Source organism: Acanthopagrus latus, chromosome 18, assembly GCF_904848185.1.
Source record: "Acanthopagrus latus isolate v.2019 chromosome 18, fAcaLat1.1, whole genome shotgun sequence".
NCBI classification, from domain to species: Eukaryota; Metazoa; Chordata; class Actinopteri; order Spariformes; family Sparidae; genus Acanthopagrus; species Acanthopagrus latus.
Genome location: NC_051056.1, coordinates 15,413,948 through 15,435,337, shown reverse-complemented (window position 1 = coordinate 15,435,337; position 21,390 = coordinate 15,413,948). Strand labels below are relative to the sequence as shown.

General features: G+C 46.0%; 1 protein-coding gene across 8 annotated transcripts in view; it reads right to left on the bottom strand.

Moving 5' to 3' along the window:
• Positions 1 to 21,390, bottom strand: part of ebf1a (EBF transcription factor 1a) — a 75,108-nt gene that overhangs the window by 9,555 nt on the left and 44,163 nt on the right. For all 8 annotated transcript variants that reach the window (XM_037076970.1, XM_037076971.1, XM_037076978.1 and 5 more), the window contains 5 exons: positions 14,835 to 14,916; positions 13,998 to 14,139; positions 11,579 to 11,709; positions 9,784 to 9,910; positions 2,518 to 2,606 (listed from right to left, as the gene is read on the bottom strand). In XM_037076970.1, coding sequence (XP_036932865.1) covers positions 2,518 to 2,606; positions 9,784 to 9,910; positions 11,579 to 11,709; positions 13,998 to 14,139; positions 14,835 to 14,916 — 571 coding nt within the window. The remainder of the gene's footprint in view (positions 1 to 2,517; positions 2,607 to 9,783; positions 9,911 to 11,578; positions 11,710 to 13,997; positions 14,140 to 14,834; positions 14,917 to 21,390) is intronic.

Here is a 21,390-nt window from a genome sequence, read left to right as displayed (position 1 = left end):
CCAGGCAGTCGTTATGTGTGTGTGTGTGTGATGTAGACACCTACAGCCCTACGAAACCCTTTTTAAAAGTTAATGTGCCGGGGCCAGGATATATGCTGGAGGCGCGACAACCAGAAAATTGCAGCCCCCCCCACCTCCCCTCCAACCTTCTCCTCGTTTCTTTCTCTCTCTCCTTTCCTTCCACTCGCGCACACACACGCTGTGCGCCATACCCTCCTGAGTGTATCCCTCGCTGTGAACAAGCCCTGGAGCATGTGTGCTCTCTGTTCCGTGACACACCGCCTTTCAATCAGACCTCATATCACACACACACGCTCGCAGCCGCGCACATGCAGAGGCTGTCGAGCACGCCCAGGACATGACGAGAGGGTCAGCAAAGCAATAAAGATTGTAGAGCGCTGTCCGAGGTGCTAAATTCACTCAATAATGGGAGCGCTGCCTCTGTGTTAACCTCCCATTACTAGCACTATCTGGGGGAGGCAGGGAGGGAGGCGGGGGGGAGGAGAAGGAAAGAGGGGAGACCAGAGAGGAGGCCTGCTCGAGGTGATTGAGAGATGTAGAGGCCCTAGGAAGGTAAGTGGTTCTTTAGTATGTATGCACCGCTCTTCGCTTCCTTCTCTCTGCTTTTCCTCGACTCCCTGTGCCTCCCAGGGATTGCTAGATAGGTAGATGGATGGATGACGGGCGGAAGGAGGAGGAGGAGGAGGAGGACGAGGAGGAGGGGAAATGAGGGAAGTGTGAAGCATTAGGACACAAACAGATCAGCAGCTGGAGTGTAATGGTGTTCAGGTAGGACATGAGAAACCTTAGTCACTTCATCTTCAACATTTTTGAGCCTGACATCCTTTCAGCGCCGTTCCTTTCTCTCCAGACTGTCTGTGCATCTCCATCCTTAATGTCCACTCTCTCTTCACCTGCGTCTACAAACCACTTCCTCTCTTCTTCTCCTCCTCTCCCATCCTCTCTATTAATCACTCTCTCGTGGTCCTGTGCCCTGTCTGTACCTATCAGTCTCTCGTTAGCAGAGGGGATCTGTCCAGTAGCTAAACGCGATTAGGCAGCGCTCCAGAGTCGTTCTGATAAACAGATAAATGTGGTTAGCGCCGCGCTGCCTCCCCAGCTCTGCTGCTGTAAGGGGAGACCATTTCCTGGGCGCAGGGTCTCTTCCCGTAAAGTCAGGCCCACAGAGACGTCAACAGGAAGGGGAACCTGATCCAGAGCAGAGCCTGGCCCCGTCTGGCAGGGCGGTCACTCATTAGCCGGCCCCAGACCCCCAGCTACACCACAGCCTGAGCTAAACACCCTGCAGTCTGGCTGTGCCTGAGCTCACTCTGACTGCATGACTATTAGCCACGGCACAGTATGGGGGCTGTTTTCAGCTGGACACGATATACAGAGATAGAACAGGCATTGGCAGATATCCTGCTTGTTCCCTGCTCAGTGTGTGTGTTCATTAAGAATCCCTTCAATAAAGGTGCCACTAGAGAGGAATACATTATATTCCCAATCAATTTAATCCCGATTAAAAGCCAAACACTTTGCCAAGGCAGCCATGAGTGGACATTTGTAGCACAAGAAGTTGCCAGTGCATGCCCCTCTCTCTCATGATTGAGGCCAACAGTTGAGAGAAGTGTGGTCAACAAACTGTTATTACCTCAATAAAGGCACAAATCAATAGAGCTGAAATGAACAACCGGGCCTGCCAGCTACCGCTGTTCATTTAGAGGAGAAAGAGACACCGCGGAGCGAGGGAGGAAGAGGAGGAGAGGAGATGGATGGATACAAAGATATTTAGAGAGATACAGGGGGTTGATAGGCTAAAGACCAGAACTCACCAGGACAAGTCTTGCATCCAGCAGACATGACACACGGCGAGGACAAGTGATTTCTCTATCTTCCTTCTGCATCTACCTGGGCTCTCCATCTCTGCCTCATGGTGACTTCCGTCCACTGAGTGTATGTGTGTGCGCATGTACAGGCGCAGAGAAGTGTGTATGTGCTTCTGTGTGTGTTTGTGTGTGCTGGAAGTAATAAAGTCCACCCGGGGTTGACTTCGATCCACTGACCCAGCAGGAGGTAAGACTGGACAGCTATGATGGATCACCTAACCTGCTTCTGCCTCTCTCTTCCTCTCTCCCCTCAACCTCCTTTCCTCCCTCTTTTCCTCTCTCCATCCATCCCCTTTTCCTCTCCCACTACTTTGCCAGTCTAAATGACCTTACACTCAGTGGAAGGATGAATAGAGCTGCTTGTGCGTCCGCTATGCAAATAAAGTGTTTGTTTGAGCAGAAAATGACCATGAACGCATGATAAAATGCTGAAGTGTCCTGGGTGGTGTCATGTGTAGCCTCCTGTCTAGAGCACAGTCATTCCTCTGTTTGTGAGGTCACGCTGCCCTTGTGCCATGTATATCCATGTATGCTATGAAACTCTAGAAGTTGTCAATACCGCTCTCAAGACAAATTCCTATAAAATAATTGCATGTGGCAAACCAGACATACGAGAGGAGCGCAGTACCTTGGGTAATCTCTCTTGGTCTCCGGGATGTCTGGGGATGACCTTCTGTAACCTCTGGAAGCCGTAGTCTATGGTTGGCTCGTTCAGCGCTAAAGAGAGACAGAAAAGAAACACACACACATATAAAAAAAGCATTTAATGCTCGATTCTCAATAATGAAAACACCTATGGTTCAAGATACAGCAGGAGCGAACGAGTGACTCTCTCCTGCGGTAGAAACGACTGAATTAAGCTCAGTTTTTACATGAATATTTCAACATTAAACCAAACACGCCGAAAAATGTGGGTGTTCTCTATTAAGTCTGGTGCGTGTCTTTGTTTGCCTGTGATGTAATGAATCTCTCTCTGTCGCCTGCTTTGGTGCTTAATAAAAAGACTGTCAGGAATCAGGCGCAGTGTATGCGTGTTTGTGTGCACGCTTGTGTGTGTGTGTGTGTATGTATGTGTGTGTCCTGTGGTCTTGCGTTGATCAGCGACTAATATAAGCAATTACAGAGCCTGGTTCCAATATAACAAAGGCTTGATCGCTCCGGGGAACAAGCTAAACACACACACACGTAGAGACAGTCGTACACACACACACACACACACACACACACACACACACAGGCACACACTAACCCACACACGCAAACACACAGAGTCAGATCATCTAGGCAGCAGGGAGAAAGCACTCTCTCGGCATGCTGTGGTCGTGCTACGGTAATTGAATATGAGAAGATTTACCATGAATATTTAAACATTAGAATAAATACAATGAAGATCTGAGGCTTATAGTACAAACACTTCAGAGGAGGATTGTTGGATAAGTGCTCTCTCCACATAATTCATTCCTAATGTACTCTCTCTCTCTCTCTTCTGTCTTTTACCCTCCTCCCCCCTGTGTCTCTTTGTGGGTAGCCTGGGGAGTCGATGCGCATACATGGATAACAGTCTTGACTACTTCTCTGGGCTGCAGCCTACAAGACGCTGCTTCTGTTGCGAGTTTGCAGCTTGAGCATGTGTGTATTTGTACTTGCATGTGTGTAAAAAGTGAAAGAGAAGGCACTGTATGTGTCTGTGCCGTCCGTCTGTTTCCCCTGTGGGTCGCAGCTTGGACGTTTCCTGAGGGCTGATGCCCTGCTCGCCTCACATCTGAGCAGCCAGGCTGACTAGGCGGCCCCCAGAAAAAAAAAAAAAAGGCCCCCAGAGGCTATGAGTACAAGCTGTCCTGCTGGACCTCTAGTGACTTCACCATGGCTCCTCCTGAGCCGCTCACTCAGACACACAAACCGAAAAGAGAGCAAAGGGGGCGAGAATCGGCGATGCTCTGTTTTGGCAACACAAACGTATTTGGACAGCTCTCCCAGCGGACCACTCCAGTAATCCATAAGAGTGAAAGAAAGGAAAGGTGAATAGCTGGAAGCAAAGACAGTGCAGAGGAGAAAAAAAAAAGTAGGAGTAGAGACGCCAGAGGCAGGCTCAACTTCTGAAGAATGACACACATATTACAGGCCAGCTGGTCCACTGATAAAATAAGCCAAAACAATGAGATGATCACATGCAACAAATAAGTATGAATTATTTCTGAGGACAAATATTTGACATTACTTCCCTATTCTCTGATCTCTCTAAAGCCTTAAGGAGGATTTGCCCTGGATTAGGCCTGCAGTCTGAGGAGGGGATTGTTCCGACAACATCCTCTCTTTTCGTCTCAAAGGCTTTTGTTTTTATGATGAATTTTTTATCAGTTCTCCACAATGTGCCAAATGAGCCTCGAGTGAACAATAGCATAAAAACCCCAAGACATACACAGATACCCCCTATTACAAATAAAAGAGACAATTTTGGTAATTGAGAGAGGAAGTGATATTGTCTCTGCTCGCTTTCAAGGACCATAAACCAGAGGAGGAGTACGTGGGGGACAATGCGCACCACTAACTACCTGGCTGCGTCTCTTTGGGGATTATCTTGGTGTTTTATGCTCATATATCTATGCTCAATATCTCACACTTCACAACAGGAATTAGTACTGGGAGAAAAAAAAAAAAAAACTTGTCTGCCTCGAAAGAGGAGTGGTGTGCCGGTAGACTCCAGGATTCAAAGCACACTCTCCCATACAGGTATATTTATAATCCTTAGCTGTCGCTCTCCAGAAGAGCAAATCAAAGCCAGTAAAACATAACTGCCATAAATAAATGAATAGATGAGCAACAGCCCTGGACTGGAGGGATTCACCTAGCAATCACCCACATCAGATCAGATCAATGCTCATGGAAATTTCATGAAGCCTAGAATCCACACCGCTTCATATTTCACTATAATAACCCACAGAGCCGCAGGGGGAGTGTGTATGAAGGGGTGAGGGGGTAGGAAAAGGAGGAGACGAGGCAAGGGGTGGAGGGGTGCTGGAGGTATGAGCTTTAGGGGGAAGAATACGTCAGGGAGGGGGGGGGGGGTGGGTGTTTGGGGTGCACAGAGTAGGTGGGGGGATGAGGGATAATTGAGAGGTCAGTACGGTGGAGTCGTCCTGGAAACACAAGGGAGGAGGAGGAGGAGGAGGAGAAGGGGAAACTACAGTAAGTGTCCGGTAGCCCGTCTCCTTCCCCTCCTGTGTCACAACACTGTGTGTGTGCAGTGAGTAGGTAGTGTACTTGCAGGGTTAGGTAATTGGCTCTGAGGCTTGATGTTAACACCTTAACAGGCCCTCAGACAGTAGGTAAGGGGCTGATCATATCACAACCCCCTGTTTCTCTCTCTCTCTCTTTTTCCCTCTCCACTCCTTCGTCTCCCTTCTCTCCCTCCCCACACCCACCCCCCCAACCTCTTTTTTCCTCCCCTCTGCAGTCTCCAGTGCTCAGGTGTGATCTCATAAGCGCTGCCTGGCGATCGATGCCGCCAGTGGCAGGGGGTTCAATAGCCCTGAATTACGGCTTCATTTCTCCCCCCCCTCACACAGATGAGAGCTGCACCCCCACCACCCCATCACCACCACCACCACCACACACACACGCACGCACATATACACAACACCCCCACTGACTACTCACAATCCAGATCAATACCTTACAATCTAATTTTTATCCATTTTTCCATAAACCCCGAGATTGCGTTTATTTGCAGAATCCGACAAGCTAAATAAAGCATCGCTTGAACATGTCAGGGAGACTAATGCATGGCTGGAAATTCATACACAGAAAACAGATGAGTAGAGCTTTCTGCTCCTAAAGGAAGGAAGAGGCTGAGAGGGGAGGGGAGGGTGGAGGGAAGGGGGGGGTGCTAAGAGATTCTACAAATCAATGGAGGTGTGGATGCTACTACAACCTAAGCTCTAATTATGTGTTGCAAAAAGTGCACATCGACAGTTAACAATACCTGACAGCACAGATCCTCACTGGGAAAAATGCAAATTCTGAAAATCTTTAAGAAAAGTGCACGCTTGAATTAAGGTATAAGAAAACATAAGAAATCATTCCCCTTGGTGAACGGCGCTCATTTCAGCGGGGTATAAAATAATCCACGTTCGAAATTCATTTACATCATCATCATGGACCAGATGCTCCTGTAATAAGAACGTGGCATGCTAAAGAGGGAAGACAAGCCACATGGTGCAGAAAATTAATCTCAATCTCAAATAGAGGTGTGAATTTCCTCACTGTTAAGACTGTGCGCCGTAAATGTGAGCGTGTGCAGCTATCTCAGCTGGCCCTGTCTCCAGCTGGAGACCGGCCGTTTTAATCAACAGCAGGCCTCCACCCAAGCTCAATAAAAGACAGCATTCACAAATAGGAGCAAGACGAGTAATTGACCAGCTCGTGGCTGCACCCCACTTTTATTGCCAGATGACTACATGCTGCATTTGTGTGTCTGTGATGTGTGGATGTGCTCATGCGTGGGTGTAGATGTATCCCATGTGCATGCGGATGCAGAATATATCTGTATCTGTAAAAAAGGCAATAGATTTTCTCACTGATTATCCTGTAAATTGCTCCAACATCGTGATGTCAACACAATCAGCATCAGATGTATTACTAAAATGGAGCACTCTGAGTAAAACAGCCTTTCTCAATGTGCGTGAACAGCTTCATTAGGGATGAAACTTTGCAGAGCATGTTCCCGCTTGCCTCACTTGCAGTGGCACCGTCTGTGTTTCACGCCAGAGTCTGCAGTGTATAAAATGACAGACAACTGACAGTCCTTCCTCCACTCCTAAAACTAATTTGGAGCACAGAGGCAGGCAGAGAGAGACAGAGAGAAATGTCAGCAGCATCCCGCCTGGTTTAAATTCTCTTCTTGACTTTTGTCTTTTCCCTCGCTGTTTGCTGCAACTGAGTGATGTTTCCTACACACCTAATCTGCACTCGGTTCTGAAAAACTACCCCTAATGTTTGTGCGTGTGTGTATGCGGATGCGCATTGGTGCGCGTGGTGCCGGCCTTAATGTGAGCCAGCAGAGCCTTTTAATATCAGCAGAGGCTGTAGCGGAAGCACTAAGCAGACAAGGCTGCATACTGAGGAGGGAGGGATTGCCTTTTGAACGACAAGGGTGATTCATCAACTCCACCAATCTATGACCAGTATCCCTGCGTCACACACAAACACACACACGCACACACACACAACACACTATGGGCCATAGTGGCAGAGAGCATTATCACTCTATATTGCATGGAGAAAAGAAAAAGGGAGAGCTTCACTGATGAATGTTACAAAGACAGCAATCCAGTAAAAGGTGATACACAACCAAACATGGAGATGCATTTGTACAGGGGAGAGGGGGGTGGGCGGGGGGGGCAATGACCTGATAATGAGAGAGTGAGAGTGAGGGAGGGAGATAGAGGGAGATTAGGGAGAGCTCTCAGCCCCAGAGGTGGGTAAGGCAGAGGGCAGAGAGAGGAACAGAAGGGGGATAAGGGGATAAAAAGACAGAGGAAGAGCAGGGAATGAAAAAAAAAACATTCTTTTATTCTTATCAGTGGAGAGCTTAATTGCCTTTGATGAGTCTAATTGGAGCTTTCTGAAGTCTAATGGCAGAGGAGTCCTCAGAGACGACAGAGGACGCATTACTGTAATAGCTTCTCTCCGAATCTCCTCTGCACCAAAAGTCCCCTGCTTGTCCTGAACTACAGCTGAAACGTTTCCAGTCAGCAACGGGCGGTCGCGGACTATCAATGATCACATAGAGGAGGGTGGAGGGGTGGAGTAAACCTATAGACGGGTTATATGTGTGTGTGTACGTGTTGGTTATGTTTGCAAAGTAGCAGTAGCAGCAGTATTGGGTATGTGGTGACTTAATTAGGTCTGTGAGCTGCTCGCTTTCCTCTCCTCAGCTGAAGTTGATTAGCAATGCCAGCTGTCCCCAATGTAATTCAGTGTGCGCATGTGTGTGTGATCGTGCGTGCACAAGTAATATATGAGTATATGCATGTCTGTGAGTGCGGTGCTGTGTTAATGTGTGTGTGTGTGTGTGTGTGTGTGGACGCTAGCTGCCAGCTGCCACGCGGTGCTGCCAATCCTCCATGATTAGTACCCACTGGCAACTGGGCTCAAACTGGTGCCAAACAGACCCAGGAGGGCAACATGGCCCATGGTAATCCTCCATCCCTCTCTCCCATCCTTCTCCTCTCCTCCCTTTTCTCATCCACCACTCTCATCAATTGATTTTTGTTGTTGCTCCAAATGCTCTGCTCACACTCTTGTCGTCACTCTCTCATTCGAGGCACCAAACGTGTGCTGGTTCTTCCTCGCAATGTTTTTTTTTTTTTTTTTTTTAAAGCGTCCTGATAACGGAGCTGTGAATGAGGTACAAATACCCGCCGAGGTTGCAGAGCAGTGGCTCAAGTGAAGTGTGTGAAGAGTAGAGCTGGGATCTATGCCTCGACACGCTTGACTGTGTCACCGTGAAGGTGCCAGGGCTTGGCAAGCAGCAGCACAGTGTGTGTGTTCAGCTCCCAGTGGATGACCTCTTGCTACCTCTCACCTGTTGAGATTCTTCGATGTGCCTCCATGGAAGCCCAGAGGCCGAGAGACAGAGAGAGCGAGGATGAATTCATCCAAAGAAGCAAGTTTTGAATAAGTGAATGTGACAAGGGGAAAAGAGTGGAGGGCTGGGAAGAGATAGGGCGTTTATGCATACGGTTCCCACATGTCTGGCACATTAAAAGGCTGCGTACACACACACACACACACACACACACACACACACACACACACACAGACACACACACCTATACACACTTATATATACACACAGCTCTATGGGTTTGGCAGGGTGTGGGCTGTTGGACAGCTCTGGCATGGCAAAGGCTGCCCACCCATCTGCCCTCTGTCTTCATAATGCAGTTACTTGTCAATGTGCATGTGTGTGCTTGGAGTACATTCACACGTACGTATAAACAAACACAGACAGCCTATCGCAGCCTTTCCCGCAAGTACACAAACACAGAGTCATAATTATGACCCATGGACATGGATTGTGTCCACGCGCAGTAATTAGGACACACAGGAGATGCAGAAAACTCCGGCGTTGACGTGATGCACACGCTCTCTCGCGACTGTGATTTTGTCAAATGTTGGCAATTCCAGCCGGGGCTTACGGCCTAAGTCTATCAGTGGTTGAGATTACAGACAGATTTATGTGATTCACAGTCTCCCTGGGGACCTGTGGCCTCGCGTTGGTTAATCACCGCTTCACATTCACTCTCCCTGCCGCTCTATTCGCCGCACGGCCATAACTCTGCACCAATACACGCTCTCTGATGTAACACTCGAGGTATTCATGCTCCTGCACGCAATGTCAAAAATCACACCCACCTCATGGACTTCTCCTTGTGCGAACAATGCCTTCGACAGGGTTAAATCTCAATAATCCCACTAGTCAAAAGGTTAAACCTCCCCCTGACCTTCACCTGCTTCATAAAAGAGGGCAAACACTTTTCCCCCTCTGATCAGGAGTCTTTTTTTCCTCCTGAATTATTGAGTCATGTTATTGAATTTTAAATTGTTTAGCATGCACATTTTTCTCCAGAAACAATGTAGAGAAAACGGCATCTTATAAACTGCTTACTTTTAGCAGATATTGCAAATATAAGATCCTAATAAAGCTTGAAGCCACTATGTGACTTTTTTATGTGATTATAGTGTTTTCTTATATTACTCTAAAAAAAGTTGTTTGTGGAAAATGAGAAAAAAAAAACAGAAAAAACTGCATTATTAAGTCTGCAGCCTCCGTAGATTACTCTGTAAATTAGTGTCATTAGCAAGTGTTCGTGCGTACTGTAAGTGTTACCTGTGTAGATGAAGCGTCCAGGTGTTCCTTTGCAGAACTGTTTGGATTTGTAGGACAGCGTGACCTCCACCACCCCGGGGATGTGTCTGGGTGGAGTTTGCACACGAATGGCATGGGGGGTGATCAGCTACGGGGAGCCAGAGAGGGCAAAAAGATTAATGCAATGAAACTTCATATCCAAACATGTGCTCAGGGGACTATTCTCGGCTCGCCTCAGACCTTTTTCCTTTGCAGCTTTTGACTTTCTTTCTTTGTATAATCAGCCTGAAAATGATGTGTTAGCGCTAAAGCCCTCAGGTGGCCTCGTAGCCCGAGGCAATGTCACTGTGAGGCTTAGGATGGTTATCAGTGCTGACACGGGCTCTGTAAGAGGGGGTTCAAAAGCAGTTATCTGTTTATGAATAAAACACACCTTCCTCTGCATACGTCTATTACACAGTATAAGTACAGATATAATATGCTCGTCCCCGCTGCCCCCGTCTCTGTGTCTGTCAGCTCAGGATGTCTAGCTGCCGTTAGCCACATTAAAGCACCACTGTGTCTTAAACAGGCTCACTTAGTGTGGCTGATGAGCCTCCTCACTACGTATGTCTGTGTCTGTGTGTGCATGGTGAAGGGTCTTTGAAGGAAAACGGTAACAAGACAAAACACAGATGAGACCTCACGGAGAGCTCGTTTTCTGCACACTATAGTGAACTAGCACTCAAAGCTAGCAGCGCTCAAAAGCTATCAATGCTGCTGCCACTGCCTTGTGTATGTGCGCACACGTGTGTGTACGTGTGTGCGGTAATAACTGTCCCTTTCATTGCTCACTTAGCTACGCTTTTATTCCACCATTGTCTGGCCCCACTCACCTCGCAGCGAGATAATATAAGAGCTTTTTATAGAATTATTCCTTTACTAAAGAGAAAGCTGTTTAGCTGCGGCGCTCACTGACCTTCAATTTCACACATACACTACATTTACATTTTAGTCATGTGGCAGATGCTCCCTACAAAGAGAAGCATACTGTACGGTGTGCACATACTCCAAGAAGGCAGATACCAACATAATAAAAAGACAGGAAAGGAGCTGAAAGGAGATATGACAAAAATAATAGCTGCTACAGAGAACTGAGACAGCAGGGGTTTACAGCAAGGCTGCAATTAATGATGATTCTCATTATTAATTAATCTATTTATTACTTTTTTCAGTTATGTGATGATTCTTTAGTCTATAAAATGAAAATTAATCACAAATAGGAAGTTTACAGAGACCTTGGTGATGCCTGAGGTTTGTCTGTAAAACAGTAAAAATGTCTGAGTGGATTCAATTTAAACTGATTTATATGAATTTATAAAATATTTTATAAAGAATGATAAAACCAAATCAAGTTATCTCTTAATTTTAGCGATTCAGCTCATTTACAGCAATGAATCCGGAGATGCTGTATATTTGAGGGAGTCACAATTTGTTCTGAGTAATAGTAGAGGAAGGAAATATATTTCTTTCAGTGTATGAGAACAGATATATCCCTGAAATATACTCAATTACAAGTAGTCTGCTAGCATTAAAATAATATTTGAGTAAATTACAAATTACAGTATGCTTAGAATGGACTTCACAGTGAAGTCTCCTCTGGTGTAGTTAAACTTTTGAAATGGCACATATTTGCATATTGATAGATTCAGGATTTTTTTAAGGAGGAAGACGGAGTAGATGTCATTTTAAAGATTTTAACAAGATCATTATTAGTCAACTTACGGTGTTAAAAGGGAAATATTTTGTTCTTTGAGGAGACCAGATGGTGACTAACCTCACTCCAGACCAGCATGGTCCCGAAGATGACCTGCAGGCCGTCAAAGAAGTTGTCCCCGATGATGATGACAGTAGCACCCCCTGTGGTCCAGCCTTCACTGGGGCTGATGGCTTTGATGCTGGGGGTGGCTGCAAGATTCACAGATAAAATAGATTAGATGCTAACTAACCTAATGACAGCCCGTAAAGGTCTTTTGCTACTGGCACCACGTACAGTCTCCTCTTCCTCACTCTCTCACACACACACATCACCTCTCTCCTCTCTCCCAGGGGTCGGGGGCGAGCGAGGAATACTAATCAGAGTGATTATACGCACCCCGTTATTAAACATCACCCCTGCCCTGTGTGTGAGGGCAGCGGCGGTGCGCTTGTTTTATGACACGTGGCAAAGCGTGCAGGCGTGTAAATGTCAGGTGTGCTGAGTGTCTGATCAAAGGCCACGCGACCGGGGAGCAGAGCAGAGCCAACAGTAGCTCTGCCCTCTGAATACGCCGCCTTCATTAACCAAACACTTAGCTCTTGCTCAGCTGTCGGTTTCGTACATCTCGGCGGAAATGTCTCAGCGCGCACACGACCACACACGGGGTCATTTCAGCTCCTGATCGGATATTCATAATGCGTTTTGTAAGCTTTCGATGTTTTCTCTTAAAGCATATTCTTCGAGTAATATCGGACAGAGTACATGGAACAACAACAGAAAAACACATTTTCAATAACTGGTATTCCAAGGGCTTTTTGACCTTATCTCCTGGTATTATGGACTTGGAGATTACTGGATGTGATTGAGGAAAAAGAACAGCATTGGGAAAATACATGTTTATACAGGCTAAATCTCCTCTCCTTAACAGATATGCAGCTTGTCAGACATGCTGTAATTCTGTAAAGCGGCATAATCCACTTTAGACTGGGCTGAGTTTTTTTCCCTGAAGCCTAGCCTTTGCTCTTTGCCTGACTCCCTGTTCTGTTGATCCTCCCCAACAAGCTGGAATGATATTTAGCCCCCTGATACGCCTGCAGAGATCAACGTTCACCAAGCAGCAATCTGTGGCCGTAATCATGGCCTAAGATGCCTCCTTTTCACAGCCGCTGATATTATGTGCGCTCCATGTGCATGTGTGGACGTGTGTGTTGTTGTGTGTGTGTGTGGATTAACCAGATGGTGGAACGTGAATCCATGTGATAGGATTATACTTTGGGGTGTTCCTCGGTGCCATCTGTTCAACTCTACGCGCTGCTCATCTATTACCGCCTGAAATGGGCCCCCAAAGTTGTGTATCCTGCACACAAACTCAACACACATGGGAAACAACGAAAAAAAGAAAATAAAGAAAGAAAGGAACCGCTGTCTTCTTTGTTGTCATTTCATCATTTCTTTAAGGTGTCCTCTGATCGTGTCTCTCTATTTCCCCAAACTCTCTTGTTCTTTCACTCCTGTCCAACCCCAGCCACCAGGAGAATAGAAAATCAGAGAAGAGGAAATTCCCAAACAAATCTCTCTGACACAGGGAACATCTGTTAACGCAACGTGTGTACACTTCTTTCTGTGTAAGATCCATGTCCCGCTGACGTCTCCAATATGTCTTGTCTTTGTGAACTTTTCTAATCGTCTGTGAGACCAGTTGCCGGGACAAGCGGTCCACCTTTTCTCTGGAGGATAGTCATTAGAAAGACTTAACCACAACATTCAATCTTAATGCAATCTACTGTAGGCCATCATGTAAATCCCTTCTTAGTTTTTTTGTCATTATCATCCCTGAGGTTGACTTTCCTCAACGAAAAAAAAAATATGTTTCTCTTATTCAATGTCTGGGAAATCGAAATGAGAAAATAACTGGATTAGGGACTTGGGAATCAGTGCGGGCTCCTAAATCATGTGCACATGTCATTATGAAGTATTAAAGGTTTGGGTCTGACTGTGTGTACGTGTGTGCATGGGCTTTTTTCCGTGTGTGCATGGGTGTGTTTGAAAACCTGAGGGATGGGGAGTGATGGAGGGCTGGAGGATAAAAGCAGGTCTCCGAGGAAATAAAGCCAGTGTTGGCTTTAAGCAGAACAGACCTCATAAGACACATAGTGCTTATGCGAGGCAGAGTAGAAGGCCCAGAGGCAGAGACCTGAGGGGAGCAAGCCACCAGGGAGAGACAAGAGACTCACTAGCTACCACTCTCTCCTCTCTTAGCTCGACTTAGAAACCCTACGAGAGAGGAAAGTGAGAATCTGGGAGGAAGCAGGAGAGAGATAAGAAAGAAGGCAAGAGAGCAGGTTTGAGAGGGATAGAGCCGAGACAGAGGAGGGGTTGGGTGAGGAGCCAGACGGGGGGAGGAAGGGAGGGAGGGAGGGAGGGAGGGGGTTGAACAGACAGAAAGAAAGTGAGGAAGACAAAGAAAGAGCGGGTGTTTTGTTCCAGCTTTTAATACCGTGTTCCAGGTAGGATGGTGTTCCTTCCGATGGGTCCAGTCTTCGAGCTCGGCGCCCGTGTTTGGAGTTGTTGTGCACAAACATGTTGTCGGAGACGGCCAGGACGTGACCCTCCACGCTCACTGTAGTCGACACAACCACCTGAGAAACCATGAAAATACAGCCTTAAATGAGCCTTACTGTGTTATAGACACCTGCAGATTACATATGTAGTAGTGTTTATGTTGTTGCCCCAAATTATGACCAGGACTTTTTAAACTCCTGTAAATTCTAATGTGGATTGAGTTGCTAACAGATTCAATGGAATACATATGTTCTGTTGTAGCATTAATAGACAGGAATTCAAGCATTTGTTTTAATTTATGATTTTGGACTTTGCCCTTGCAAATTGACTTCACATGTTTTAACGATGTTTTTGACGTTATTTTAAACCTGCAGTAACAGATTTTTGGATATTTAGGAGACGCTGAACCTAACACCTTTCACACTGATAGGGTGAATTTACAGTCACAGTTACCTATTCTAAGCCCGATATTCACTCTATTTTTTGATATTTTTTGCTGTAAAAATCATCAGAAACAGATTTATTCAATTATTTATCGTGATTTCATGTGTGTTTTTATAACGGTAGTGTGCCCTGTGCTCTCTTTCCTCTCTGCTCTTTTCTCTGGGACAGCACAGAGAACATTTCTGTGAGAGAGCCTGTAAAAACCTTGTTTTTTCTTCAAATGTAGGGGCTTAAAAAAAAAAAAAAAATCTGAAACATGGTTTAAGTACGTGTGGTCCTTGCCCACACTGCAACACACACTGTACAGATGCAGACAGCTGCATCTCACCTGAAAACGCCTCATGTCTCGAGGGTTCCCTGCATTCTTCAGGCAGTTCTGGTTACACTTCAGGAAGAACTTGAGGAAGAACCTGCACAGTGAGAGAAAGAGAGGCGGAAAGGGAGACAAATGAGATTGTGATCGAGCAAAGTACAGCATGAGCTACTTCAACAAAACACAAAATACAAATAAAACAAATAAAACAGCAGCGGCAGACAAGCCTCATACACTATCCCTCCCTCATCCATCAGATGTTTATGACAAAGGCAGTTTTCTATGTAAAAACAGCTCGGGGATATTGAGTAAGATGCTACCTTGTATATCCATCTCCGAGCTGCTGTCACAGCTTGCCATAAACTCACCGGGGCAGACATGCCCCCCCCTCCAACCCACCCCTAGCTGCAGAGTGACGGAGGTTGTGCTGTAGCTACTATGCAGCACAGTGTTGCCATTCCTGCCTCTCTCAATCTCAGTGTGAGAGACCACATCAACAGCACCTGCCATGCATTATTAATAGGCTGAGATGGCAAGTATGGCTACCCACATCAATACTTAATGAGGGAGGGAGGGAGGAGGGAGGGTCGAAGGAGTAAAGGGGGGAGTGTGGGGAGGCACCGGAGACCTGAAAAGCAGAAAAGAGGACGGCTGACAATTTATTCCCTCGCCCCACCCCGAGGCTTGAAGCCGGACAACTTCTTTTTTTTTTTTTTTAACTGAAACTACGGCGCTGTACATCTCTTCCACTCGCCCTTCTACATTGTCTGCCTCGCTGGTAAGGAAAAAAAAAGATATCAAATGAACCGCGAAAATAAACAGCGCCGTGTACAAATAAACAGGAACCCTCAAAAGGGGGAAAATAAAACTACAACATCCCGCCCTCCTCCTCCTCCTCCCTTTGAGGTAGCTCAAAGAAATGCTGACAGCTGAAACTGCTTACAATACAGATCTCCACCAGCCAGAGAGAGAATCACTCCTTTGCTCAGCTTTTCTTTCATATGTCTTATTTTCTACCCTCTGTTCATTTGTTATGGCTAGGATTCTGCACTGGGCAGCGTGTTTGGAGCCAACCGCCTTAGATATAATCATGCACGAGCAGAGGCATCACACACACACACACACACACACACATATAGAGAGAGACATGTCGAGAGAAACACTGTAAGCAGCAGCAGCGTGCCTTGGACAATTGCTTCTAGTAGAAGAAAAAAACAAAACACAAGAGAGCAAAGAAGATAAATGGACAGACCAGAGTTCTGTCTCATTTCAAGGGCTGGCCAACTGCTGTGCGCATTACGAGCATCTGATGTAACACAAGAGCTCGTGGATTTATCCCTGACAACTTTTAAATGCATGACAGCTGGTTAGTGGTCGACGCTCTTCTTCAAGTGAGGAAGAAAAAGCCTTGCATGATGTGAAAAACAAACTGTCCCTCTCTGCTGCACCTCTTTTTTTTTTCTTTTGCTTTGTTTGTGTTCTGATTTACGATCATGCTGCTGCAAAAGGCTAAATCCGAATGAGAAGGAGGAAAGGAAAAGGAAAGAGAGGGAGAGGGAGGGAGAGGAGAAAATGATAGAAAGTTAGACAGAAGGACGCGGTGGAGAGTATGTGAAATCCGAAAGGAGAGACAGACCACCCTCCTGTATATTTTAGAGGCTGTAGGCCAATATCTCAATAATTCATGAAGCACTGAGATGGATTTTTTTTTTTTTACAGTGGCTGTTGGACCCCAAAGGCTGAGGGTCTCCCAACTTTCTTATCTCCTCGAGGTCAGAGAGCAGCCTCGCAGACAGCTGTGGACCACATCCACTTGTCCAACATTCACTCCACCTTCCTCGCTGCACCTCCTGTTTAATTCATCAACTCCATTCATTCCCCAATGTGGCCTTCTCCTCCTCCTCTGAGGTATTCATGATGGACGGATGGTGGATAAGTGGATTCGGGAAAGACGGGGTCACCAGAGTCAGAGGTGGCCAAATCAGAAGGCTAAATATTAGAGTTTGGATGGGACGGAGGAGGAGGAGGAGGAGGCGGTGGAGGTAAAAGGTAAGACTGTGCTGAGTGCGAAAAAGAGATGAAGACAGTAAGTCAGAGAGTCAGCATGCCTCATTCGCTTTGCCATATGTCAGCGTGTCCCCTCGATCTCCTGCACCCGTGGATCATCTGATTCATTATTTACACGACTTAAGGTGTCTGGAGTCAGCCGCACGGAAACATTACAAAACTGTAGCATGTTGATTCCTCAGTGCTCTATCTCATCTCCCCGGGAGCCGGGGGACCAGAATCACCGCTGCACACATTTACATGGATCAACAGACAGTGGTTGTGTGGCGGTGGTGGAGGGGTGGGGGGTGGGGATAAAGACCAGCGCGTGTTGATATGCAGTCACAAGGAGATTACCATAAGGATTTATGGATAATCTGATTGACAGCTGACCAGTAAATATGGACAGATAACTGGTGATAGCCCATAATTCTCTCATTTGATCTGTTAAGCTCCCTATTATCATGTTTTCCTTGCTTTTTAATCAATAAAAAGGATAATTTATCGCTTCACAATTGTTGCTCTGTTTGGCTTCATATCAGTGGTTCTCAGCCTTTGTTGTCAGATGTATCCCCACACCCCTCTCTGATGAGCTCCAGCACTCTGTTACACCCGCTGTGTTTCAAATGTGTTCATCTAATTGTGGGCGTTTTTCAGCACAACAAAAGTGGATGTGTTACAGCACGTTTTTCATGCATCACGTATAGCTACAACCCAACTATTTGCCAATTTTTTAGCAAACCCAACCGTTGATCCATTACTTTAAGCATATTCAGTGGTTTATCTTTAAATTATGAGTATGTTTCCTTTCCCTTCTAACTTGCTAAGTGATGTTTTTGCGATCTTAATGGCAAAATAACTGACCCAGGTTGGCGTGTGCTGGGCAGTCAGAGTGTCAAGAAACGTCTTTTTCTTCTATAAACAAATATGTGAATATTTATTCTTGAATTCTTTTAAATGTGCCACTCCACAATCTTTCCACTTTTTCCTATTAGCAACTTTTCTGCTCTCGTTTAAACATAAAATCTTTGATATCAGTATCAATGTCTTTTGATAACTTTTACCAATTACATACATATAGAAAATCTGAGAAATTGTTGAAAATCACATATAAACAAAGGTGTATATGTGGGGTGGTGGGAGGTCATTTGGACTCCTCAGTATATTCAGTATCTTTGCTCTACATATATTATTTCAAATTCTGACAGATAACGTGTACACTTAAACCGTATCTCATCTTGAAACATGGATTTTCAGTTGCTGTGTGGATAATACCATCTCCTGCATAAATTCTTGCCTTGATTATTGCCCCCTCTACCTTGTTTGTATTTGAGACTCTTGCTGGTTTCAAGCTGTTTTACTGTGCAGACTCCACAGCTACAAATATTACCAGCACAAATTGCTGCGGCGGCCGGATTAAATGAAATAAAACCATTTTGCTCTCACGTAATTACCCCCAAATCCAGGAATGGCTGTGGAAGTGAATTTGTGTAAATAACTGCTTGGCCTCTTGAAGCCTCATGGCATAAATTTGTAACAGCGAAAAAGCGAACGAATAAACACATGCAGCCGGTCGCCGTGGTAATTTAATGATCTCACACTTTCATCATATCATAACACGTATTATTTGTCACTTTGGAGCAATTAAACACAAAATCACCCTCTGCCCATAAAAAAGAAAACAAGGAAAGCAATTATAACACAACTTTTAAGTAATCCCTGTAGCATCTAAATATTATTACTGTGGTGATAAAGATTGTCTAAGCGATTAGCTAACAGCAAGGAAGCCTCCGAGGGACAATTCTGTTATATTTTCTAATAATTTTCCTACATTAGCAACAAATGAGGTAAAGAGTTGTTTTCCTTGTCAAATTTAACATGGATAACTTCAGAACGGTGTGCTTTTATCTTCCTCAGTAGTTCGAGTTTATTCATCTTATCAGCCTTTTGTTCCACGTTGTGCTGTACATCTCTGTGCCTCATTTCTTTATTCTTCGCCCCTCCTCTCTCTGCTCTCTCTGTTTTGTTCTGATGCCGATTGCGCTGTAAAAATGGCTGTGGGTGATGCCATAACTCAGCCCGCTCCTCTGCCTCTCCCTCCATCCATTCCTGCCATACAGATCATCTCCAGAAGAAAAGCACTGTGTCTGGCTCCTAATATGCTTCATGAGGTGTGTAATTCACTGTGCTCCGGAGGGGAGCCATTTGTCTCGGGGGTTAACTAAGTGACACAACAGCACTTCCCCATGCCTGTTACCACCGTGGGACATGTTGAACTAATCTAAGCAGGTAGAGGAATGGAGGATCCTGCACTTCAGCAATTAAGCATTAAGATTTGTTCAGGAAATCGATCCTAATGAAGTCAGAGGCAGGTTCAAATTAAGTGTAAATATTTGTAAGCAAATATAATGTTACAGCTGAAAGAGAGGAGTGACAAATAGGCAACTGAAGTAGAAATTAAGTCTGGCGCTCTCAGAGAACCAAATATCTTCTTCTACTTGTGCTTTGTGTATTTTCTTTTCCTCCTCTTGTGTTCCTTTCTCGCGGTCTTTCTTTTTTCTGCAACTCCTTCTCTCCGCCATGCATCACTGACACTTCAACCATGAGCCTGACTGGCTTGTTTTCATGGTGACCTGTCTCCCAGTCTGCAGTATATGTTTAAGGCACACACACACACACCCACATACACACACATGCACACATACACACACTAATTTAGGGAGATTTATGAGGGGGGCCTTGCACTAGGAGCCATGCAGGCTGACCCCAGGGGTGTAGGGGGGCACTGGGAGGAGGAGGGGGCCTGGCTCCACAGGGGGGGACATTAATAATCCAGAACCAGGTCTGTCTCTGGGCCTGGCCCTGGGCCTCGGACACCAGGCTGTAACAGGCTGTGGTGGCCCAGTTTACTGGGAGGGATACATCCAGCTCTACATGCCTTACTAATATCAGATAGATAGATAGATACCTAGACTAAAAACGACAAATCATAAAAGAAAACATGCAGGAACACATACTGAAACACGGGGGCAGACACACAAAGAGAGAGCATCACACGCACACACACTTCGCTCCATTCCTTTGGAGTGCTACTCCTCAAAGTAGCAGCGAGCACCTCTATATTGCCCTCATGTCTATCTTAAGTGTCATGATTTATTTAAATAGAACATCTCACTGCGCTGAAAAATTCATTTCCAGCTCGCTCTGTGCATCGTCGCATCCTGCCCCTCGTCTGTATCTGCTCGTGTGTGTGTGCGCATGTCATGTCAGCTGAATTTGCCCCGTTGTTAAATATTTCTCAGAACAAATGGACCCTGGAGGAGGGAGGCAGTGGTTCAGGGGAAGATCTGTGCTGTGCCTTTGCCGCTCGGGGAGAGGCCCCACTTGGGAGAGATCGCTCCTCGCTTCCCCTGAAGCCGGAGCTCCAGTCCCAGCTTGGGGACAGAAGTCCCAGAGACACTTAACCAATTGCGTTTCATCCATTTCATCCGAAAAGGATCATTCAAAATTCAACTGAGAAATTGTGCAGGGAGCATTGAAAGACAGGCAGTAAGATCTCTCCTGCGTCGGAACAGCGTAGGAGAAAGTAGTGCCAGGTCCGACAACTTGTAGCCTGATAACATCGCTACCTGTGGCCTGGCTTTACACCAGGGGGAAAAATAAAACCAAATAAACATCTGTGCATGTGTGTGTGTGAATGTGCGAGTATCAAAGCCATGATGAATAAGAGGCTGTCTGGGTGATGGACAAGCTTGGCAGGCGGTGCTGATTGAAACACTTCCTCTGTCGGGGCCTGGCCCATTAATCTGATGGAGACAGAGACAAAGAGAGCGAGAGAGAGAGGGAAAAGCTCCAGGCCCCAGACCGCCGGAGTAATGAAGGGTCCTGGTCCCCCTCACCTCAGCGCTGTCCTGCCATGCTGGGACGCTCTGCTACCCTGTCCAGCCCAAACCCTGCCCTCGTGGGACTGACCAGTGAATAATGGCCCTGTCATCAGCCTGGGTAGACGCTGCCGCACCGCCGAAGGGTGTGTGTGACCGCATGTGTGTGTGTGACCGTGTGCTTATGCCTGCCTCCCCGTGCAGTCATTTACCCTAACTGTTCCCCTCTCTTGCTTAGTTGAAAACTGATGTATTCATATTGAATAGTGTTGATTTAAGCACATGTTAAACTTAATGCATAATGCATCGACTATATATAGCTTGATAAAGAGCATTGTGTCAGCCAGGGACCAGCCCCATACATTGTGGGGATGAATGTGCCGCTTGCAAAAGTTCTTTCTTTTTGTTCCATTTAAGCACCGTATTAAATCATATCTATGACTGTGACTGTACACAGGCTCAAGGTTATGTTTCTAAATGCAGCAGGATCAGAAATCAGAAACTTAATTAGTGTGCCGCGTTTGTTCTCGGGTGAAAAGTTGTTCCCTACAATGGGTCTTGAGGGAGGAATCTGGGAGCCGAGAGTGGGAGAGACTGGGAGACAGAGAGAATGTGTGCGACGGGGTAATGCAAGAGGGAGATGG